The sequence below is a fragment of the Staurois parvus genome, unplaced genomic scaffold (genome assembly GCF_062004578.1).
Source record: "Staurois parvus isolate SC_StPar_1 unplaced genomic scaffold, SC_StPar_1.0 ptg000011l, whole genome shotgun sequence".
NCBI classification, from domain to species: Eukaryota; Metazoa; Chordata; class Amphibia; order Anura; family Ranidae; genus Staurois; species Staurois parvus.
Window position 1 is genome coordinate 36,435,739 of NW_028317807.1, and position 25,793 is coordinate 36,461,531.

General features: G+C 40.2%; 1 protein-coding gene across 5 annotated transcripts in view; it reads right to left on the reverse strand.

The window, feature by feature from the left end:
- MLPH (melanophilin) overlaps positions 1 to 25,793 on the reverse strand; it is a 100,048-nt gene that overhangs the window by 51,712 nt on the left and 22,543 nt on the right. For 4 of the 5 annotated variants that reach the window (XM_089672428.1, XM_089672425.1, XM_089672426.1 and 1 more), the window contains exons 3-8: positions 15,737 to 15,958; positions 7,457 to 7,584; positions 6,148 to 6,186; positions 4,104 to 4,192; positions 2,480 to 2,605; positions 2,103 to 2,304 (exon numbers count right to left, since the gene is read on the reverse strand). In XM_089672428.1, coding sequence (XP_089528554.1) covers positions 2,103 to 2,304; positions 2,480 to 2,605; positions 4,104 to 4,192; positions 6,148 to 6,186; positions 7,457 to 7,584; positions 15,737 to 15,958 — 806 coding nt within the window. The remainder of the gene's footprint in view (positions 1 to 2,102; positions 2,305 to 2,479; positions 2,606 to 4,103; positions 4,193 to 6,147; positions 6,187 to 7,456; positions 7,585 to 15,736; positions 15,959 to 25,793) is intronic. The other variant, XM_089672427.1, reaches the window with a different exon arrangement.

The following is a 25,793-nucleotide window of genomic DNA, read 5'->3' on the forward strand; positions in this document are numbered from 1 at the left end:
AGAGGAATAAATCTCTCCTAAAGTAAAATGCATACACACCTCCATTCCTCTACATTACATAAAAATCGCAAATTGCGTGAACATACAAAAAAATGCTTTTTTATCATTTTATTATTACTATCCAGTTCCAATAAAAACTAAAAAAAAAAGGGTCAATTACAATAGCGGTTGGGGGGGGGGGGGGGTGTAGTAAAAGCACACAGTTGGGCCATGTTTTTATCAGCCCTCAACTGCTCCTCTTTCAGCTGTACACATGCTGTGGCCATGATTCCTTGCGGCAGGAATTATGCTTCCTGTTGCATCAGGGGGGGCACTGCCGACCCACAACCATGCACAACAGTTGTGGCGTGGTAGTTCAGCATTTAGGGGGATAAACCAAGTAGTTAGGAGGCAATGCTTACTCACTGCCAGTCAAATCCTCTCTGATGAGCGATCCTAAAACACTCCCTGTCCGAGAGTTAAAACAGGGACTGTTGTCACTATTAGACAGGAAGGGTGTTACTGGCAGGATCGCCAGGGAAAAATAAAGGAAAAGAAAAAAAGGAACATTAGGGTAGACTGCAATTGCTAAAAGGTATAATGTGTGGAACCGAGGCATTGCCAAACAAGATAAAACACCTGGGGCTCAAGGGTGTTTAAGCAGAAAAAATCCTGGGGACTCAGAGTGTTAAGATAGACTGCAAAGTATATATTGCATAAAAGTTTAATTTTAAAAAAATGTATTGTGCTGAGTGCTGTACGTGTCTGTTTCTTGCTTGTGGCACAGTGATTAAAGCGGAGTTCCACTCACTCTGTAAAAAAAATAAAAACTGTAGCTGCTGACTTTTAAAAAACAGCCACTCACCTGTCCCACGATCCCGCGGTGCCCCCGCCACAGCCTGTTTCACCAGCCATCCTGTATTCCAGGAGCCGGAATGTTCAGTGTGGGCACCCGGCTGTGATAGCTTGCGGCTTCACGGCTTCACAGTCGGGTGTCCACTGCACATGCGCGAGTAGCATTGCACTTCCTGAATGGCCCCGTCATCTTCTGGGACCCAAATGTCCCATGTGTCTCACAAGACTACGGGGAGGGAGGGTAGAAGGACAACTTCCGCTTCCGATCGCCTAGGCAATTGCAGCGGAAGTGGGAGCGGGTACCTGTCAATTTCAGGCACCTGCTTCCCCCCCGCTCGCCAAAGGGGCCAATCCTTAATGGGGAACGGGGGACCAATCTTTAAAGCAGAACTTCCAGTTTGGGTGGAACTCCGCTTTAAACATGCTGTGTGGGTACAAGGACTGTGTTATATGTGTGCCATCTATAGAGCGAGTAACCATTCCTATATAAGGCACTACAATGTGGCCACCCCCACCATTCAAAGCAAATTTTTTTACTGTCCTCTTGGGCCTGGGGGTATTGGTGCACTTATTCCCTGACAAAAAAAAAGCCCTGGTTGCAGTACACATTCTTTATGGGAAGTCATGCTTGAGGTGATTGTAGCCATATTAGTGCACTTGAAACAAGAACAATTGAGTACTGTCCGTGATACTTTATTTGCATTAACAAATTTCCACATTTTCGGTCAGGTCATCATGTTCACATGGGACACCCTGAGATTGGCTTCCAGGTTTTTGGGAGGTCATAATTATACATTCATTTATTAAACCACACAGGATAAAGTATTCTGTTTCATTTAATAAATTAAGAAATACATTTTCTAAAGTCTAGTTGTTTGGTAAATCCTTCATATGTTTGGTAGGAGAATGGACAACTTTTCAACATATAGAGCTAGCTAGCTAGTTGCTCCAAGCATGATACATAGCTCATTTTGAAAGATGAGTAAACAATAGTATATTCTTGAATAACTAAAAAAAGCCGATATTTATCTTGACATATTTTCTTATAGACCAGAGCAATACTATACTAAAACATACACTGGCTCTGAAATCTGCAATGGTCGCCTATGAATTAAAGCCTGGTGGAAACATAATTAGCTTAAAAATATATACACAGTATACTGCAGTCCTTTGTCCTATTTCATCAACTTTTCACATTGCTAAATAATTGCAGCAGAGCCGTTTCAAAATAAATTTGAAGTCTATGGTTACTGAACTTTGTGACTTACTGGATCTCCAAATGTTTTCAAGACTACGGCGTCGGGAGTTGACTGTCAGACGGACTTCAGTACTAAACTCTTGCTCAGGATTGGCTATAGCTTGTCCCTGATCTTGAAGTAGCTGGTGGAACACGGAAGCCAGCTCTGCCTCTGCAATAAGAGACTCTTTCCGAGCCAAATCTTTACCAGTGCTGGTGTACTCAGAAAATGACTGTATAATACAGAATAGATAAATATAATGACTTCCAGCAATCAAGACTCTGTGGATTACTGTATATGTATACATTCAACCAACCAACCAAGAGAATAAAGTCTCCTAGCCACCATAACAGCCATACTAAGAAATAGAGAAGTTAATCAGTGACAGACCCAAAGCACAAAAATACCTGGAAGACATCTTGATCTAGAGAAGGAGACAGCTGCACTGACTGTCTGCGAGACTGAGCTGAATACTCAGAGTCATTTTCAAAGTCATATGGATGGACAGAAAGCAGACGCTTGGTCTTGCGCATCTTAAGGAAAATAAAGAGTTAAGAAGTAAAGTAATTGGAGGATGTGAGAAAACAATTTGGAAAGTTTGTCAAAAAGATGCAGAGGTGCATTTCTTTACGTATGCTTTCAGCCAATACACAACAGTTTGGAAGGAAAATGGGAAGCCTATACAATATTTTTAAGGTTCCATGCTCACAGGACTTAAAAAAATGTGGCTTCTACAGGAGTTTTGTGTTTTGCCTGTGGAAGCAGCTCAATGTTATCCTATGGGTCCATGCACATTAGAACAGTTAGAGGCATATTTTAAGCTCAGCATTTAGAGACAGTAAAAAACCCTTCTGGTTTGCATTTTTGAGAGGAGTTTTCTGAAAGAAAAAAAAGAACCAAATGCTCCTAATGTCAGATATAAAAATAATTTATTGACAAATTGTTTTATGCTAAAAGAACTGCCATTTTTTAAGCCCAGTGTGCATGGACCCTTAGGCTCGGTTCATACTACTTTGGCTTCAATTTGTTTAGATTCGCAGTGCAATTATGTAGTGCTACTTGGTTGTGTTTTTGATGCATTTTTGATGCAAATTTCACACCTCTTCGGTCTTTGTTTTGGCCAATGGTAAGCATGTCTTTTGTGATATAAATTAAAGGTGTCCTCTTCCTTTTTACTTCCTGGTTTGTCTGTGTTGTGTGGTAGTTAAGCAGTCATGTCCTCTTGTTAAAGCTGTCATTACAGCTACTGCTGCAATCTTGAGGAAAAACTGGAGGAGAGGAGGGAGCTTGGACACTGGATCCATCCAGTCATTGCAAATAGGGAAGAAAGAGGCCAGTCCTAAGTCATATATAATGACCTTCGTGCACATGAGGAAAAGTTCTTCAATTACACACACGTCAATAAAAAAGTGAGTACATATGCTTATCCTCAGTAGATTTATTTGAAAGGAATTTTCCTGGTAGGAGGAGAGTAGAGGGGTTAAGGAGCACTCAAATTGCATCAAAAATCCAACAGGTCATCATAGCTCACTAACTACTGGTTAAGGTTAGGGTCTCTTTCTTTCATTTCTTGTTTTGTGGCTTTTAGATAGCAGATATATAAATTATTATAATTAAAATATGTCCTACAACGGCCAGTGTTTACAAAGGCAAGACAATCTAAAACATTTTATTTAAAATGGAAACCTTCCATTTAAAATGTATAAAATGTAAACTCAGAGTGGCCAATTACAAATATTTGGCATTTCATCAATGGTTCTAAAGCTTAAAAATACCCCACTTGAACGATTGATGGAATGTCAGTGTGGCTGGTATGGTCTTAATGCTCCTCCATATCTCATGTTATGTTCTATGTGGCCAAAAGGCCCATACAGTAAAGGTACCAGTGCATCTTTTTTTTAAATTCCATTAATGATATTTATCCTATAGCAACTGCAAATCAGTGCTTGATCACAAATAAATTATCAGTCAATATTGTGGGCAGAGGCAGGAACAAGCCAATATAAATGAACGCTGTGGTTGTGTAATCACCATACTGTAGCGCTGAGCTTCTGCATTGTCCACTATGTCCTCATCATCATCGGCAAACATCCCAGCCCTCGCCTGACGCAGGTATTCTCCTAACAGGGAGAAGAACAACAAAATGTCAACAGTTAGAGTGCTAACAAAACTGTCAACTGTGATGGTCACAAGCTCTGTGCCATATCCTGTCTATATGGGAAGCACTAGGGTCACTGGTTCGAATCCCAACTATGACACTAAGGGGTTTATTTACTGAAGCTGGAGAGTCCAAAATCAGACTCCCTTCTGCATAGAAACCAATCAGCTTCTAACCTCAGCTTGTTCAATGAAGCTTTGGCAATGAAACCTGGAAGCTGATTGGTTTCTATGCAGAAGGGAGTCTGATTTTGGACTCTCCAGCTTTAGTAAATAAACCCCTAACTGCCTGGAGTTTGCATGTTCTCCCTGTGCCTGTGTGGGTTTCCTCTGGGTACTCCGGTTTTCACCAACATTCCGAAGACATGTTGGTATGTTAATTGGCCTCTTTTTAAATTAGCCCTAGTATGTATAAATATGAGTTAGGGACTTTAGATTGTAAGGTCATCGAGGGTGAGGGACTGATGTGAACGTACAATATACTATATATGTGTGTATATATATATAAATATATATATATATGTAAAGTTCTGCGTAAATTGATGGTGCTTTATAAGTACCTATAATAAATAAGTCAATCTATCATAGCAGCATTATTGGTGGCTCTCACATATCCCTACATGTGACACCTACTTACACAACAGCAGCGACATATTGCATTCTCTACAATTAAGCCCATTTATTGGGTGAAATGTGTCACCAAAAGAGGACCCAGGCAGGGCTTTGTTCCCAAGCACCTGAGTCAATAAAGCATTTGGATGAAGCCCTGAACAAGCAAAATGTGGATACTTACTTTCAAGTGTACATACTGCTGCTATGAACATTTTAACTCGAATCTCTGCATAGTGTCTCTTCTTGGGTCTCTCCTTTGGATCCCCCTTATTTATACCCCAACTTGGCATAGTGGTACCCCATGGACAGTGTTGGACTGACATTTACCTCAGGAGTAGAAAACTTAGCTATAGTGGGACTTAAAGACAAATGGCACCAGTCACTTTAATGTACAAACAAAAAGGAGTTTATTGACGCTCACGCAAAACTCCTGGGAGAGGCGAAGGCAGTTAAGCACACCCATTACTAGCCGACTCAATAGCATAAAAAGAAGAGATGCCAGTACAGAAACAAGCTTTTAAGCTGATTCCAGCAATCTGTACCTTCTCAATAGCAACTATTCCTTTAGCAACCAAATCTTTCCCAGTAGCAGCAGAGTCTTGATGATTTCCTAGGCTCTCAATAAATTCCTCACCCAGGATCTCATATGGCAGAGTTACCTTTGATACTTCATCTCAGACATCATCAGTTCCTCTCCTGTACTCAGCCAGGCTTCCAGACCGTAGAGCTTCAAATATCAGGATACACTGGACAGAAAGAGAGACTTCTGCTCCGAGCAGATGTACAGGCTTCAGGTTTCAGGCCTAATCACTCAGCTGCTACTCACAGATTCAACCCAGGCCAGACCCTTGGGGGCAAGACAGATCACTTGCCCCATTGTTGGTGTCAGTGGGTGGAATTGTGCCCCATCACTGGTGTCAGCAGGAGGAATAGTGCCCCATCATTGGTATTAGTGGGAGGAATAGTGTCAAACTATTGGTATCAGCGGTAGGAATAGTGCCCCATCATTGGTATCAGTGGGAGAAATAGTGCCCCATCATTGGTGTCAGTGGGAGGAATAGTGCCCCATCATTGGTATCAGCAGTAGGAATAGTGCCCCATCATTGGTAGCAGTAGGAATAGTGCCCCATCATTGGTGTCAGTGGGAGGAATAGTGCCCCATTGTTGGTGTCAGTGGCAGGAACTATGCCCCACTGTTGCTGACAGTGAAGAAATAATGCCCCAAGGGCCAGATAAAATGAAGCAAAGGGCCACATCCAGCCCTTGGGCTGCAGTTTGGAGACCACGTAAGTAGAGGAATACTCACTGTTAATGTCAGGTAGGCTGTAAACTCTGTCCTGGAGACCTAGAAAGATATATTTATATACATAATTACTTTGTTGAAATGTCAAGAATGATTAGAAAAATTTTTTTATTAGTTCGGTAACAAAAAAACATTGCTGAAACTGATAACTATTACTACACATTGTAATACTTAATTTTATTTTGCAAAACAGAAAATACATTACACTACATAATGAAATGCCAAACAACTACATAGGTTATACATATTTATACAAATAAATGAATGTATACAAATGTATAGCACTTTAGCAATTTGATTATATTGAAACCAGCACTAATAGATCAAGAGATACTCAACAGATCTCTAGAAATTTACATGAAAATAGAGGTGAATAGTGTTGTAGGAAGCCATCTTGATCAACCCTCCTGTGCACACACTCTGGCCTACTACAGGAATCCAGCTAAAGAGGCTTCTTGGTTTTTCTGAGATCCAGGATGCAAAAGCACAGATTTCTTATGCCTGAAACCAATATACTGCTTTAAACTCGATTGTGTCCTGTATTACGAGACGGTGCTATAGAAACCTATAGGCTTACACATAAAAATAATGTTTCCTTTCCCCTTCATTTTATGGGACAGAACCCTTCCCCTCAAAAATAATTTTGTGCATCTGTCAGCTTTTAATACATATATTATATATAACCCTTCAGGGCAAGTTGAAAATTGCTCCATTCTTTTGTTTCAATCTGAATGTGAACTGGTTTTATCCATCGTAGGACCTTGTAACTTATCTAGAAGTGGTGGTCAGCTCAAAACATTAGCTTTTCTTGAGACGATGTGCAACACCTGTGTCTTGGAAATGTTTTTGAAGCAATTCCACTCTTTTCATCTAAAGTGGTTTCTTCACTGGCTTATCATACCTTCATGCATGGTATGGTAAACCACACTCCAGTACTAATACCTTATTTACAACATACTGTACATATTTTGCCTAATTTTTCAGCTGAGGTCCATTCATCACATTTCTCCATCATTCACCATTATTCTGTAAGCCAGTGGCTTTGGTCATCAAAGAGCTATAGTTATGTTAATTCACCATGCAGTTGTGCGCACCTTCCTCAGGGAGGCTTCAAAGGAGTTGAAGGAGTTCTTGCCTGTCATGCAGAAAGCTGCCTTAGGCTTAGGGATAATGTAGGTACTGTACTTCATAGAGTGGTAGAACACATGACTGACTTTGCTCCTTGCATCACTATAAACATCAAAAGACGATACCTGGAGCAATAGCGGTACTTTTTAACTATTAAGCCTTTAATAGGTGCATTCAATCTTACCTGATCCTCCTCTTGCATCAGACTGTTGCCTCATATATAATGAGCGCATTACCTTGGCACTGCCAAACCGTTTGAAGCGTGAACGGACATGGTCATGATACCATTCATGGGACCCAATCTTCACCATCCTGCAAAATAACAAGGAGTCTTTACACATTATATTCAAGGGAAAAAAGCACACAGTGCATTAAAAACTCCTCCTGAGTCTGTTGACACATACAGAAACTGTAGTGTATTGCAGTTCTATAGACACAGGAGTTATTTTGGTTCTATATAACTGTATCCAACCCATCTCCCTTTATCCATATAGTAGCAGGAACTGCTCCTCTACACAAAAAAAATGTGGTGCAGATTCTGAGCAAAGAAACAAAAGAGGCCAGGACGTGAAGGAAATCTTGTCTACAAAAAACTTAATCTAGTCCATACATACCGCACCTCCCTATAGAAATTATTCAATACTAATTTGCTTGTGAATCGTAGTTATTAACTAAAAACTTTCTGTGACTGTATTATCCAGACAGCACACACTGTATCGTTGACAACCATAAGGAGGTCAAAGAATAGTCAGAACTATGCTTTGTTTTATCATAGGTAAACTTTTACTCACTTGATGTGATTCTTTCATGAGAATTGCTTATTTTAGAACAAGAAGAACTGGATAGACTGCTTGCAGAGTTCTTGGGGTCCCAACAAAGCCATTTCAAAAGCCTCTTAACTAAGGAGATGTATCATATGTCTAGGCTGTAATGGATTAAATACTCTGATTTTCTGCAGTGTGTGTTTTCTTTTATTATATTAAGCCACAAGTTATCTAAGCTATCTGTGAGGTCACATGGGGTGAAGTGATGTCTATTGGACTTTAACTAGGAGGTGTGTGTGTTTTTTTTTTCTTTTTTTTATAAAACTGACCATTCTGTAAATAATAATCGTCCATACAACATATACTATACATCCATTGCTCAGCACTAGCACCTATAAGTTAGTACTGCCAGGGTCATAGTTCTGCATAGCCAGTGCAAACCTTGGCCAGAGGAGGCAGCACTTTCACTGATAGCACACAGCCAGCTACATATTGAAGCAGACCATACATGGGTCGAATTCTGAATGATTTTTCGATTGAAAATCAAAAACATCGTTCGTTCTGTAATCCGATGGTGCCACCAATGATTTTCAAAAATTGGTCATTTTTCATGAATTTTTCAGCATGCCCGATAAACGAAATGGGGAAGAACCATGAAAATTAGCCGGTGTCATTGCCCCATTAACAGAGCAAAAATCGTCCGATTGTTCTTACGTCCGATTTTTAAACAAAAAATCATTCGAAATCGACCCATGTATGGCCAGCCTAAGTTGCCATTAGTCATTCACTTTAGGTGGGTTCCTTATTATCACTGCTCAGTTTTGCATATTTTTGTTGGTGCAATGATGTGCTGTGTGTTCTTCATTTATTCACTCTAGGTCCATACACCTATAATGAGTAGACTGTCTTTTTTTAGGCTTTCCTCCTCCAGCCTAGGTACGCTTTGTGTGGCTGTAATGTTTTATCTTATTAATATAATACCAATCAACTGGGAAAAATTTAAATGATATATGAATATGACTGTAACTCCCCAGTACAGATATTTTGATTTTTGGCCCACTGAATGTGACTGCTGAGTAATCAAGATAAAAGGCTAAGCTATCTTGCATGGTTTATTCTGTTAACCCCTCTAAAAGCAGTGAATGGAGAAGGAGGCTGTAACGCTATGCTGACTGCACCCTGATGCAGGAGGATTTCGGGCAGCCCCTTAAAGGTCTACATGAACCCTCATGTTGTTAATCCTTTGTTAACCACTACATATACAGTAATATTAGAACCACCCCTACAGATGAGCTCAGTTCCAGGATATGAGGATAAAATAGTAATACGTTCAATTACTAGTAAGCATTACATTTTCGAGACCATTAAAGTGTATGCATCTGTTTTTCCTCTCTGTTCTACTCTACACAAGATTACATCCAAAACCTATTCAAAGGTTATTTCATTATTTTTTTGCAGTTAAAAGCTGCTATTATGGCTGGCAATAAACTGTTAAGACTTCATTCAGAAAAGAAGACCATCTCCAGACAAGTCTATTTTTTGTTTGGCTGCATTTAGAAAAATAAACACCTTGATCAAAATGCTATTGCTGACTGTAGTCCTACTGTGGAAATTTTGCATCTCTTCCTGTCCAGTTGACAACCCGTGACAGCAGGACAAGGTGTTTCCTGAGATGAGGCTAAAAGCATTGTTCACAAGCCTGTAGCTTGTCATTTAGTACCTGGACACACCTAATCCTGCCCGCTGCTTTCTTGATTGCAAAATCCCACCGCTGTGAGCTGTAGTGTCTGGGAAGGGGAGTGTGTGAGACACATATGGACGGATTTGTTTGTTAGGGAAGTTAGCCACTTTCTGTCCGCCCGCCTGCAATGTACTGCGGACGGGCGTGTCAGGGCAGGAACGATGGAATGGGCAGGCAGGCCTATGGTACGGTCACGCTGCGACTGACGACAGCCACTACCCACAGACCAGAGTCCCTCAGGGCGCGGAGTCTAAGCCCCAGGCTACCCTTCACCAGGGCCCCTGATGGTGGGGATGGACTTGACGCAGCCTGAGACCAGGTCGCGGCCCCCGAGTCACCCCAGCTGCGATAACGACTGCCGCCAATGGCGTACAGCTGGTGGGAGCTAGATGGGATCACGAGTAGAGTAGTCAGACAAGCCGGGTCAATAACAATGGAGCAGACAGTACTAGACGGTAGGCAAAGAAGACTCAGGTCACGGGCCGGGTTCAACAACGGGAGGTCAGATAAAGGGTTAACGCAGAGAGTAGTCTTGTCCAAGCCGAGTCGGTTACCAGGAGAGCAATGGGAACAACACAAGAGCTTGCAACAGGGCAACATACAGGGCACAAGTGCAGAGCACACTTGCAGACAGCAGGTTTAAATGTGCTCAACCACACCCTTCTGAGGAGGAGCCGCAGAAGCCTGAAGGCATAAAGGTTCCCACCATGCTTTGCAGAAAACCAAGATGGAGGCCAGCTCATGGAGATGCACAAGCTCTGAAGAAAGGTAGGACCTTGACAGGGCGGCAGCTACAGGACCAGCAACGTACCTATATATTGCTGGAATTGTTCCAACTGGGGGGGGTTGCAATCCGGAGTGGACGCACAGCCCTCCCCCCACGCCTGCAGTGTCTAACAGACACAGCTGAATGAAGATCCCGGTGAACGAGATCACAACAACGATAAAGCTGTTATGAATCAATCTGATTCATAACAGCTCTACTTCCTGGTGAGATATGATTAGCCCACAGCTCTCACATGATACATGGGGCCAATCACGGTACCATGTGATCAGCTAGAGCCAATCACAGATCACAGTATTTTGAGCTGTCATGAATTTAACCCATTCATGACACTTCAAAGCAAACATTGCATTGCACCTGCAATAATCTTTATTGCTCCTGCTATGCAAAGTGTAATAAAATAAAAAATAGAAAAAAATCACCTCCCCAGAGTAGTACAATGTTACTATGGTAACATTGTACTACTTTGATAAAAGTATCAAAAAAAATAGTAAAAAGAAAAATGTTTAAAAAAAACAAACATTTTAATTTAAGCACTACATTTTACTGACACATTAGATTAGCACATTTAACCCTTTGATCACTCTTATTAACTCTTTGATCACCCTATCACCCAGTGTCATTAGCACAGTATCAATATAAAGAATTTTTCACTGATCACTTTCCACTAGCGACATCAGATAACGTCAGGGTCTGTAAGCTCCCCTCCCAGCCAGGGCCAGCGTTAGATTTCCTGCACACTATCGCACTCACACTATAGGTCGGTGATCACCACCAATACTAGTACAGTGTTTGTACGGATCAATAAATTGATCACCCAGAACTATACTAGTTTGTTGCCACATGTTTTTGGAAAACGAAGAAAGAAAACAAAAATGTTTTTTTCTTTTTCTTTTTGAAAACCCTGTGACAAAAATTATATCTGCAATATACTCACCATGCATTTTATCAAATTCCTTGGGGGTCTACTTTCCAAAAAGGGGTCATTTAGGTGGTGTTTATACTATCCTGGCATTTTAGGGCCTTTGAAACTGTAATAGGTAGTGAGATAGTAACATATGGAAATATGCCCTTTGAAAGCCTAGAGGTGGTCATTGAAGTTTTGGGTCTGTATGTAACTAGGCTGCCAAAAAGTATCTCGCATGTGGTATCCCCATACTTGGGAGAAGTAGAAGAATGTGTTGTTGGGTGGTTTTCCACATAAACCCATGTTATGCGTCAGAAATATGTAATTTAATGACAACTTTGTGCAAAAAGAAAAAAAAATAATTTTCCAAAATTACCAGATGAACTAGTGCCGAATAGCAAGAAATGGCCTGGTCATTAAAGGGGGTAAATCTGGAGGGCAAGTGGCTAAAGAAAGTTTTTGTTTATAAGGCTTGTACATAAAATGGCAACTGGATTTGGTACCTGTTTATACAGAAGCTTTCAGTTGTATTTTAGGAACAGTTTGCACCTGATTCATAATTTATAATGCAAAGCAAAACATATCTTAATGGCAGTGGCATATAAAAAAATCTGAGTAAATTCTAAACTTCAAGCTAACTTTTCTTTAGTATGATCTTCTTTGTTTTCTTTTTCTTAACTTTGTTCTTATCTTCTCTTCTGTTAACAAGTTCTAAAGAGTTCAAATATAGCCTACCAAAATATTGTATGTGTTAAATAGAAGGTAAAAGGGCCTCCATTGTTCTGTATGTTATCATAAATCTACGCGACAGTAAATTATATTCTTAACTGAACAGCATAAGTCAGGATGCAAATCACCAGTAAATTTTGTGCTTATAGAGTTTCCTGTTTTGAGTAAGAACTTAAGTAGGACCTGCCCTGATAACTGCAAATCCCTCTATAGCAAATGAATGCATTAATGATTACTTTTCCTACAACAGATAAGAATGCATTAAGTGTAATGGCTAGATCCCTATTAAACATGTGCTTTATGGTGTCCGTTTATGGACCAGTGGTAATAGATCGCTGCTCAGTTCTCCGGCATTCTCGGAGAACACAGTTCTCCTGTGAATGCAGTTTATGAAGCAGTTCTCCGAACGAAGGGAGAACGGTCTCCAAACGCTGGAGAACGGTCTACAAACTCTGAAAAACGGCTCATTTTACTATAATCTCGCCAGATTACAGTTAAAGATCAGTTTACTAAGCAGAGGTAAATTATCTCTGCTTAGTTTTCGGTCCCTCTGATTCTCCAGCTCTGGGCTGGAGAATCTGGAGGGAGAACACAGATCTCCAGAGAAGGGCTGACATGATCTCCTGAGTGTCATAAACTGTGAATGACCAGAGAATAGCTGAGATCCGTTGAATCGCAGCTATTCTCTGTGTCATAAAAGGACACCTATATTACCAGTCTCAAAATATTATGGTTCATTATAGTCTCCTTTAACCAGTTAAGCTCCAGAAGATTTTACCCCCTTCATGACCAGGACATTTTTTACTATATGGCACTGTGTCTTTTAACTGACAATCGTGCAGTCATGCAACGCTGTACCCAAATGAAATATATATAATTTTTTCCCACAAATAGAACTTTCTTTTGATGGCATTTGATCACCACTGAAATTTTAATATTTTATTAAATAAACGAAAATACTGTAAATTTTGAAAAAAAAAACTGTATTTTTTACTTTCTGCTATAAAACATATTCAATAAAAAAATCTAATTTCTTCATAAATTTAGGCCAAAATGTATTCTGCTACATATTTTTGGTAAAAAGCCCCAATAAATGTATATTAATTGGTTTGCGTGAAAGTTATAGAATCTACAAGCAATGGGATATATACTGGAATTTTTTTTTTTTTTTTTGTATACTAGTAATGATGTTCAGCAACTTACTGTGAAACTGTGATAGTGTGGTGGGCAATCTGACACTTTGTGGGAAGTGACTAAATGACACTGACTTCTCCAGTGACACTTATACAGTGATCAGTGTGAAAAATATTCCCTGCCACTGTACTAATGAAATTGTCTGGGAAGGGGTAACATCTAGGGGCAATCAAGGAGTTAATTGTGTACCTAGCAAGTGTGAATGTGTTTACTGTGTGCTGCCTTGTACTACAGATTGTTTTATTTATTTTCCCTACTTAACAGGGAAAAGAAACAAAATGCTCGCTCCCTCTGTATGGAGCTCTGTATTGTTTACCAGCACAGAGCTCTAGGCTGTGATTTGATACAGTCGATCAGCAGGTCCCAGCCATGAATCATTGGCCAGGAACTGTTGATGAACTCTGCTGTGTCAAATTACAGGGGAGTAGGCGGAGGGGGGGCGTGCTTCCCAAACATAGAAACGGGCAGGGAAATATCAGTATGTCGCAGTGCCTGTAGCTGCTGCCCCTCTGCAGCAAAAGATACTTCACTTTAAAGCTAAACTCTAAGCAGATATAAAAAACACAAATGAATGCAGCCATCTATTCATTAAATTTAGTTTTAAAAGCAAGTAGTGTAAGTACCTAAATCTGACCCGGTATAGGCCTCTTGTAATCCCTGTACAACAGAGCTCAGACTGGAAAAAGCAAAAGGTAAAACAGCTCTCATATATGTATTAATTATGTGTTTGCCTGGAGATCATGTATAACCACTTCCCGACTGCCCGCCCATAATGTGCAGCAGATGGGTGATCGCTGTAGGCAAAGCGATGTACCCGTATGTTGCTGCCTACTTCCAGGATCCCAGTGCGCACATGTGATTGTATACAGCAGGAGCCTGTCAGCGAGACCTGGCCAATGATTCACGGCTGGGACCTGCTGATCTGCTGTGTACAATCACAACCCAGAGCTCTGTGTGTGTTGGGAAAGCAACAGCATGTACTATATACAGTATTGTGTGTTAATATCACTTGACCAGTAGATGGCACTGTACACTAAGGTTACCAGTTGTGCATATCTGTAAACTTGTTGGTTCTCTCTCTCTCTTCTCTCTCTCTCATAACCAAGATGTTTGCTGTTACAGTCTGCTGAAATGCGTTGTATGTTTGCAACTTAAGCCACACAAGTAAACCAAGTTCTGCCTCATCACAAGCTACTAGTGTCTTCTCTAACACATAACCAACAGTGTGGACAATCAACACAGAGTTCTGTGCAGAGAGAACAATCTCTCTGTTTCTCATCTCTGCAAAGCAGGGATGAAAAACTTAGAGATCTAGTAGTATAAGCAGCACACTTTACACACATTACACATAGTTAAGCACACATTTAACCACTTGACTGCCCTAGATGTTAACCCCTTCCAAGCCAGTGTCATTAGTACAGTGACAGTGTATAATAGTATCACTGATCACGGTATTAATGTCATTGGTGATGTCAGTGGCAGTTATTCAGTGTCAGTTTGCCCGCCACACTATTGCAGTCCCATTATAAGTCACTGATCACCACAATTAGATGTATAAAAAAAATTAAATTCCAGTATATATACCATACAGTAGTTTATAGGCTCTACAACATTCACACAAACCAATCAATATACAGTTATTGGGATTTTTTTCATCAAAGATGTAGCAGATTACATTTTGGCCAGAATTTATGAAGAAATTTGATTTTTTTAAATGTTTTATTAGATATGTTTAATAGCAGAAAGTGAAAAATATTGTTTTTTTTTTTAATTTTCGGTATTTTTTGTTTATATCACAAGAAATAAAAAAACAGCAGTAATCAAATACCTCCCAAAAAAAAGCTCTATTTGTATGAAAAAAATTATATATGTTTTGTTTGGGTTCAAAGTTGCATGACCACCCAATTACCGGTTAAAGTAGCGCAGTGCCAAACTGCAAAAAATGGCCTGGTCATGAAGAGGGTAAAATCTTCACGTGGTTAAAGCCTCAGCTCCAGCAGGATCTGCCCTCCTTTCCTTTGCGTTGAGCAAAGCTATTGGATGCAAACAACCCAAAACCTGGTGCTTCCAGGTTTACAGGAGCATGTGACTCACTTATGCTGTCACTTGAGGAATGCCCATTGTGCTTTTTAAGCTATGACTTAGGTGATTTGTATGTTTGCACAGTTCAGCTTCTCCTGCTCCTGCTCCCGGCAGATGAACAAAGCAGTAGGGAAATTGGTGAGTGTGTACTCTTGAAGGGAAAGGGGGGGGGGATTAAGGTGAAATTATTGCCCTACTTAACATGGATACAGCACAAGATCACTTTAAATAAATGTCCTGTGACTATTAAATATATCACTTACCTTCCAGCCCTACAGGTGTCACACACCCAGCCTTGCTCCTTTTTGTTGTAGCGGCTGCAGTTTTTACACACAAAGAACTGGCAGTCTTTGCACTGACGCTTACTATTGATCAAGAACTGGAAGGGTTGCAAGCAGTGTATGCAGTGAGTGTTGTTCAGGTGACTTTCATTGCACAGCAGTTCTCTTTTATTGCTCTCCTTTTCCAGCTTGAACTTCAAGTCACTGGAAATCAGAAAGCAGATAATTACAGATTTAATCAGAGTCCAAACAATGCTGGGGAACATGTAAAAATGTTGGCTATTTCATGAGCAAGCAATGGATTTTACACATGGGATGATTTCAACTCCCCTCTACCAAAGAAACAATGCCAGAGAATAGGATTGATGGGTGATAACCTGACACCATATTCCCAAAATATAAGTAAAAGGAGATTTGCACACCTATAGGACTTTTAAAGTAGCATTAATAAAAACAAGGAAAACACACTTTATTCCAAAATATTTCCTAGGTAAAAAACATTACTGTAGGTAAATTGAGTGGTGGTCATCACCAACACATCAATTTTTTTAGAACGCTATACCACTAGGAACAACTACTGTATATACGCTGATCAACCATAACCTGATGACCACTCACCAAAACCCGCCGAGGCTTGGACTCCACTAGACCTCTGAATATATGCTGTGGTACCTTGCACTAATCCATCAGTAGATCCTTTAACTAATTTGTGAGGTGGGGCATCCATCGATTGCACTTGTTTTTTCCAGCACATCCCACAGATTGTCAATTGGATTGAGATCTGGAGAATTTAATAAGGCCAAGTCAACAATTCGAAATTCCTGTTGGGTTCCTCAAACCGTTCTTGAATTAATCAGACTAGGCCAACTTCTTCCATTGCTCCATGGTTTAGATCTGATGCTCATATGCGCACTATAGGTGCTTTTGGCTGTGGATATGGGTCATCATGTGCACCCTGACCAGTCTGCGGCTACGCAGCCCCACGTGCTACAAACTGTAATGTAATGCTTGCACTGTCACCTTTTTATTAGAACCAGCACTAAATTTTCAGCAATTTTAGCTACAATAGCTCTTCTATTGGATTGGACTGCACAGGCCACATGCATCAATGAGCCTTGGCCTCCCATGACCCTGCTTCCGGTTCCCCAGTTCCTTCCTTACACTACTTTTGGTAGGTCCTGACCACTGCAGAATGGAAGCATGCCACAACAGCTGCTGTTTTACAATTTGGCTCTTGTCAAAGTGGTTCAAATCCTTATAGTTGCCCATTTTTTCTGCTTTTACCACATCAACCAGGGACACTTGCTGCCTAATATTTCCTAGTCACTTTCAGATATTCCACTGTCACAAGATAATTAATGTTATTCATTTTACCTGTCAGTGGTCATAATGTTATGGCTGATTGGTGTATAAATTACATTACAGCAAAGGGTTACACATAATCTTTAGTAAAAAAAAAAAGTCAGAATTAGATATAAATGGCATGTAGTTCTTCAACATGTTTAACAATGAGCTTCATCAGGAAGGTGTGCTACATAGCATTGATCTGTCGTACAGGTAACAAAGATCAAAATAAATGCATAGATATACAGTATATATATATTTAAAAATTACATTTATTTTCAGTATTTGCACAGATATGGATTGAATCAATTCATGATGACACTAAGGCTGCAGACAACAGTTTAGTTTGAATGTTAAAACCTGACAGTTCTTGAAGATTTGTTTTATTTGAAAACAAGGTAACTGTAAGCGGTCATTCCCCTCTAATGTACTATCTGCTCATTGTAGCTATGCATGACCCAAACTGACTTCTAGGCACATAACAAAGTCAAAAACTTTGCCACATTTTTATGAAATCTCAAAGTATCATATGTATTTCATTATATACACAATACAATTAAATGAATTAGGAAAAAATAAATTAATTAATTATTAGGAAAAAATAAAAAAAGTAGAAGTGCTTAGAAATCTTTCGCTGTGAAAATTTCACGTCCTAGTATTCCAAGGAAGTTGCTTCACTGCTCACTGTACTCAGGTACAGTTCTGGCAGCAGTCTGGTGCTGGCACTATTCCCTGGTGATGAATCATTTTTCTCTACAGCTTTTACCAGGAGCTGTTTGCTTTTTGGGTTTGAGCAAGGTGGAGTAGGTATGGTGTTTGGCTAGTAGGACGAGTTTCATAGTGAAGGAGAGCTGTGGAATGCACTTTCTCCCTCTCCACAAACTTGTTATTTTTTACCACCAGCATTTTGCAGTTGTACATTCTGATTACTTATTGGTTTTAAATTATACAGATCTAAAAACTCTACGAGCGACTTAGCTAATGGTGAAAAAGAACTACAAGTCTCAACATGCCTTTCAGAAGCAGAATTATGCCTGTTAGGTTTATATTGTAAAATTCACTTATCAGGAATGAGAAGCATCAAAGAGACATTTTTATGTTTTATTTGAGCACAACATACCTTAAAAAAAACAAAAACGCAAAAAAAAAAGGTATTTAGATGGCATCAAGTTCAACACAAAAAAAACAAAACAAATAAAAAAAAAAAACACCAGGGGTTTATTCTGAATTTTAGGACAGTAAATGGCATGCAAGTCACTTCATTGGTTTTAGCCACTGTTCGCTTATTAATTTTTAAACTGATATACTTTACGTGTTTTCTTAAAGTTCGTTATAACTGCAATAAGTAGTATAAGAAAACATTAGGGTGCAGTGATCCTGACTATTTTATGAAGGGAGCCAAAAACAAATAAAAGATTTCTATACATGCCATTCCTTCAGTGGACTGAAAACATGCTCACAAATAGAAACACAGAAAAAGAAAAGCTAAAAAAAGCTAAAACATTTAATGTGACCTTGTCCAGACTGTTCTGAGAAAGCTTTTAGCATCATACATATTCAATGTAAAGTTTAGCCAAAACTTTAAGGGCCCATGCATGCTTGTGCATTGCATGACTCTGTGTATGGTTCATTGCTGTGGCATTCATTGTGAATGGAATCGGAATGCACTGTAGCACATTCAATGCACATAGAACACATTGTGGTACACTGTTGTGAAAAGGAGTCATGTGCTGAGTGCAGTGACTTCATGGTGGAATCGAGCAGACCCAGGAAGGGTAAGACAGGCACACGGTCTGACCATTAGATCCCCTGTGTCCAGGATCTCTTTACTCCTCAGCAGGTTCGCCAAGTAATGTGCACCTCTGCCATGATGGTGCCTACCCTACAGGTTTCTCCAGTAGCCAGCAAAGACAGAACATAAATAACCTGGTGTTCCCTCTCTGTCTTACCAGGAAGTCACAACCACCAGGGATCAACCACTTCACTGATCTCATATTTTTAGATCTCTTAAGAACACTCATCAAAGGCATCAGGGTCCTCCTCTACATCACAATGTTCTCCTTGACTGAAGGACACTAAACTGCAAGACCTACTGTGCCAACTTTGCATGTGATATGACCTAGAGGATATGACTCTCGGGACCATGGAGACTTTAAACAAAGAGATTGGGGATCAGCGGCTAAGATGCCAGGGTATCAAAGATGAAAGCCCAGAAAAACTCATCTTCTGGCCTTGGAAATATCTTGCAACTGGTAGCAACATTGATTCTCTCAACTGCAACTATGCATGCATTTTAAAACAAAAAGGAAACCCCAGGAAAAAATTATACATCAAAGGTATGCCCAAGGTGATGTCTGAAAACTCACTCTTGGAAAAAGTACCAACAGCTGAACTGGAAATATAAGAGTGAGTCAAAAATTATCCACACTCCGGTTATATTAAAACTTCTGTTGGCCACACTGTCTTATCAGCGCTTTTCATTCAAGTAGGTGTAAATATATGACAAAAAATAGAATGATATGCGTGTGCAATAGTAAACATCCGAGTGAGAATACAATGAATGTTATAAGTCAATACAAATAAACACCCAATTGCGGTCCCACTCCCAGTCCTGACAGTGATGTGTTGGTGGTGGTGTTTGTGAGGAGCTGAGAGCAGTGCCTTATTTTCTTTGAGCCCTGAGGAGATATCAGAGAAGAATCCAGTACATCACAGGAACTGAATGGAGTTGGTTCGATATTCATCTGTTACAAAGCGCATTTGACCTATATTCCCTATAGGTCTTGATTTGAGGTGAGCGTGCACACTAGCTGGTGGAGGATCACAAAGTGTGTTCACTGCTGCAGATCATATTTGGAACACTTGCGGATTGAAGAAATATTGTTGAATTTGATTTTTACTTGAACTTTATTTTACACTTATTGGACTCCTTTGGAAGTCTCAGCTGGGTGTTTAAGAAGATGCACCACATATCCACTATATAGGAGTGGGACTGCAATTGGGTGTTTATTTGTATTGACTTATACCATTCATTGTATTCTCAGGTGTTTACTATAGATGGTACTGTACCATGACTCACCATCCAAAAAGATGTGTATTGCAGTACAATTAAAGTTTTGTTTACCTGGTTATACAAACATGACCTCTCTTTTTGCTGGAGACCTAGGAACATCAGGGACATGTTGCTACCCTATCAAGGTAGCGATTGTTCCAGGCTTCTTACATGTGTAGGAAAATATCACACTGTGGTAGCTTGGATGTATCATATTTCAATATCATACTTTTTAAAAACACATTTTATAAAAGGAAAGATACCTATACTTCAGAATCACAAATTCCCTTGTCCTTGCCTTCTCAGACTCCAGATCTAAGGGACTTAGCACCTTTCCATTATCATTTTCTTGATCAACTAGTGGACCTAGAAGGTAGCTATACATTCCTTGAAGGAAAAATATCTGACAACGTTTTAACACTAGCAAGCATATATTTACTTAACACGATTCACAACCTTGACCCATTTTTTGGCACTTCCCCTACACTTTTCATTTTCCTACCTTAAAAATTTTACACTCTGCCCAATTATTCAACAGTTGGTGCCTCCTAAAACCCCAAGGAAAGGATACACATTCTTCTCTGTGACCTATCATACAGATTCAAGAATTGACTATTTCTTTGTACAACACATGAACCTAGCTATGGTTCAAAAAACAGATATAGGCTCCTTTGTTCAATTTTACCACTTCCTCTGATTTTAGCAAGGAGCAAGGAAATTGAAGCATACAAATAGCAGAACATGACTCGGTTATTTCTAATATTGGAAATTCATAAATGTGCTATTGAAGGAAGATATTCAAGCATGGCACGAGGATCAAAAGGGAAAAGGAATCCCAAATTGCAACTGTATTAGGCTGAAAGAGATCTTTAGTTATCTTTGTCTACCAAGATTTCCAAGCCATGACACATGGCTTTGACACATTAATGAACTCTACCCCTAAAGTAGAACTATAGGCAAAACTTTTTTTTTTTTCATTAATAGAGGATCACAACCCCTGTCAGTTTTATTTTTTGCCATCTGTATCCCACTGGGAAGATTTTCCTTCACTTCCTGTCCCATAGGTAGAACAGAATGAGAGAAAATCCCAGAAAATTTAGGGAATCTTTTGGGGACCCCCAGGTCATCGGAGTTAGTGTTCCCATTGGAATATTTCCTCTTTATTACCTTTCTAGGGACAACCGAATATTTGGGATTTTCTTTTACATTAATTTCAATGATAATAGTAAACAGGACAATTAGAGAGGATCTCTGTAACGGGTACTGACAGCATCAAAAACTGACATATGTTCCAATCTATCTTCACTCTGGTCAAAACAGAAAAAAAGTTTTGTCTTTAGTTGTACTTTAAATCCCAATAAGCTAGGAGTAGGCATAATTTCTACGACCTGCACAACAAACCATGTAGGTTACTGGTCAGGATTTTTAAAGAGTAACTTTTATTGAGAAAAAAACATTCCCCTGTGGGTGATCAATGTACATTCTTATGATTTTAACAAACTTTTCTGCAGATTCCTACCTTTTGTTATTCTGAAGAAATCGCTGTTTGCCTGTGTCTGTGTGCAAAGTAAATACGTATAGGAGTGATTGTATAATTATCAATCAGCTGCTGCACTTGCAAGGCTCTAATGAGTAAATTTGCAGGCCCTGCATTCCTTTGGGCATGATTTCCTTTTGGGAGTATCTCACCAAAAATTAAATTTTTGTTGCAGGAGATGCCAAAAGTCTGACTTGTATCTTAGTGCTGATTTCTGGGAAAATCAGTAAGCCAATCACACAAGCAGGAAATCACCATATGTGTACAGAACACCTCTAGGTTGCCATATTGCATTGCACTTTACAGAAAAGTACAGTGCTGTAGATTGAAGAGGAAAGGCATTTTTTAACAACATTAAATTAAAATATGGCTTGTGTCACAATTGTATATGCTATATTATTTTTTTTAATTTGCTATTTTTTTCCCCATGAAAGTGGAGTCACCCTTTAAATTTCCCTCAATTTATGAATATATATTGCACATAACATCCAGCGCAGGCCTAAAATTAATAAAATCCCTAGACATGGCAACCGCCTTCAAACACTTCTATAAAAGGAAATACTGTATTATCTCAAATCATCAACAGAAGCCAAACCTTCTCCTGGCATATCAAATATAATGCCTATCTGGCTAGTGTGGGATTTCCAACTATTTTCAATGTTAAACTAATAGGGTCCACTGTTACAGCAAAAGAATTTCACTTAGTGATCAAAACCTCTATGCACAGGAAAGCTCCAGTCCTCTCTGGCTTTTATTTGCCCATTATGACGTATTTGAGGACCTCCTTATTCCACATTTCCTAAAGGTCTTCAATGCTATCTCTTCTGACCACCTTTCCTATATTGATATGGTATGAGTCCATGTCAATATAGGACACAATTGAGTCCTACCTAAACCCCTCCAAATGTAGAAGCAACCTATGTGCTCCACACGTCCTTTAATGATATCTCTCCTGACCACCATTCCCATATTGACATGCTACGAGCCCACATCTCAGTCCTACTTAAGCCCGATAAAGACCCCTCCCAATGTAGCACTAACTGCCCGATAGCTCTATTATATGTTGCACTCAAACTGTTTGTTAAAATAATTGCCACTGGCTCATGCCTAGTTTAGCATAGGTCATTATATTTGATCAAGTAGGCTTTATATCTGCCTGCGAAGCTTGGTACAATACTATCAGGGTTATTAATACTGTTCATTTCACCCGATTGATGGCCTCTGCAATGCTCCTATTGTCAACCAACGGTGAGAAGGCCTCACCAGAGTAGTAATTTCTGACACAAATCCTGGTCAAATTGGTTCTCCAAAACACATGCTTAAATGGTCCACTGTGTGTTTTTTTACTTCAACTGCTGCAGTAAAAGTAAACAAACTTAGTTCTAACACTAGAACCATTTCTACTGTATGTGACAGGACATCATAAAGTGGCTGCCTATGCATGTGACCTTAACATATAATCACGCACCTTCAATCCTTGCTTTCCAATCTCCTAACAGAGTTCTAGTGGTGTGGTAAACTTTTTAACTTTAAGATACATTTTTTCAAAAATCTGAAGTGCTTAATATGACACTTAGGTGTGATCAGGTCCTAAACCTCAAATGTGACTTTTCCTTTAAATGGGCTTCCATCCAACTTGGATACCTCGGTGTTCACATCCATTCCAGACCATAAAGAAGTCTACCATGCCAACTTTGTTCCCCTACTGAGCAAGATCAAGAAAGAATTTGAGCACTGGAAACCTCTGAATCTATGATGGTTTGGTCATTGTAATACTCTCACAATGACTATTCTACCACAGCTACTATTCCTCTTACAGAAAATTCCTAAATAGAATTTCTTCTGCTTTCTCCTCATGAAAAAAATATTTTCTCATCATTCAAATAAGAACAATAATGTCTCTAGAATCAAATTTTACACATCCATGCTCCAAAATCCCAGAGGAGGACTTGGAATCCTAAATATATCATTATGCCAAAAATTTGTTCATCATTCCCACATGGTAGTCTGGTGCTTACATTGAAAGTTTAAAGCTTAGGTACAAATGGAACATGATGAGACATGAATTCCCCTAAAGGGAATATCATGGTTCAAAACTAATTTACCCAGCTAAGTTACATGCTACCCTACCATGGGGATGCCACAATACATCTACCTGCCATTTTGCCACACCCCTCTCTTTTCACCTCAATTATAGGAGATCCAGATTTACCCTCAGGTCTCAAAGAAGGGATTATAGGAGCTTCTTAAGACAAACACATTTTTAACAAGGAAGTTTGACTCCTCTGGTCGTTGGGCAACTTTTTGGGAAATCCAAACACTCCTGGAACTCCATTAGACAATGAAACGCAATGCAGGTAAGATATTTCAGAACCTCCATCTCCACTTTAAAGAATCCTCACTGTGCTCAAGAAACTCTTCAAGAAATGGAGACAGGAACTACAAATGCACTTTTCCCCAGACCAACGAATACAATTTTATTTTTGACACACAAATCTTCCCTAGTTAGCAAATAACAAGAGAATGGTTGCAAAATCCATTCAAGGTGGTACAAAGTCCCTGTTATGCTCCTTAAAAACCATCCCTAGGTATCACCGCTGTGCTGGAGATGTAATTCTGACATTGGCATCTATACTCATATTCTCTGGTCCTGCTCTAAGTTACATCCTATCTGAGCTACTATCTGTAAACAACAGTCATGGGCTCTGAACCAGTTTGTCATCTAGTTACTTATAATTAAATTCAAATGGCATCTCCAAGTCTGGATTCAAATGATCAATCACTATACATTTAATAAACACTGCTCGGACCCACACCCTGGTATTCTAGAAAAACACTATCTTTCTACCTGCTTCATCCTGGCTCTTAAAGTTCATGAGATCTAGCTGATGGAGGACCTAACAACCACCATTCAAGGTACAGATGGAAAATTCAGAGCAACATGGGGGTCTTGTATAATCTTCATGGGCTCTCCGCCAAATATAAAGATATGCATCTAAATTAACCATAGTGCCATTTTTCCCCATATCTGACAGAACCAGTACAATACCCACTTGTCTTTGTTCTCTTGCTAGATGCCTTTCCTTACGTTCTCCTTAAATTTTTCCTTTTCTTGAACCCAATATTCCCCCTACCACCTCTTTTTTTCACTGTATAGGACAATACTTCTTCACAGCTTTTCTCTCAGCCAACACTCTCCTAAGTCTTGTTTACATAGTGGCTGATGCCTGTGCACTGTGTAAGGGCTGCTTTCTTAGGTGTCCCTAGCTGACAGGTGCTGCATGCAGACAACCCATTCAACTCAGCGGCTGAATGGACACAGCTGCACAACCTAATGTGACAGGCATGCAGGTGAGTGCCCATGAACACATGTAAACAGGCAGAGGCGTAGCTAGGGGGGGCAGGGGGGTACATATGTACCTGCGCTCCAAGGTACAGGGGTGCCAAAATGAGGCTTACAACCAGGGGCGTATTTGCCACGAGGCAAACAAGGCGTTTGCCTTGGGCGGCACTTTTTAGGGGGGTGGCGCGGTGCCACCACCCCCCCTTCCAACGGAAGGGAAACTTAGTACAGGGGTTGGCAGCGGGCTGCTGTGTCTTACTTGGCTCTGTGTCCCAGTCCCATGACGATCCAGTCCAGGAGGCGCTGCTGGAGGAGGGGTAGAGAGGTCCGCAGGTCCAGTGTCTTATTTTCCCTGGACGCGATGTGTGGGTGGGATGACATGCCGCCCCTGTCATCTGGCCACACCCTCAGGATCACTGGACAGCCTATGGCAGCTTGTACCTCCCTCTGCAAGCTCCGCCTCCTCACCCGTAATTGGGCACCAGAACTGTAGCTCAGGAAAGGCACACAGTCGTCCAATCACCTGCGAGGAAGCAGAGCTTAGAGAGGAGGAGCTGAGCGGCAGCGCAAATATCGAGTGAGGGAGTGGCCAGAGCAAGTGAAGAAGACAGCTGACCGGTAAGTATGCTGTGCAGATGGTGCTGCTGCAACCAGGTATGCTGGCTGTGGATGGGAGAGGGAAGGAGCCTAGGCTGGAGCAGGGGTCAGCAATATAAGTGTCATTGGGAGGAATAGTGCCCCATCATTAGTGTCACTGATGTGA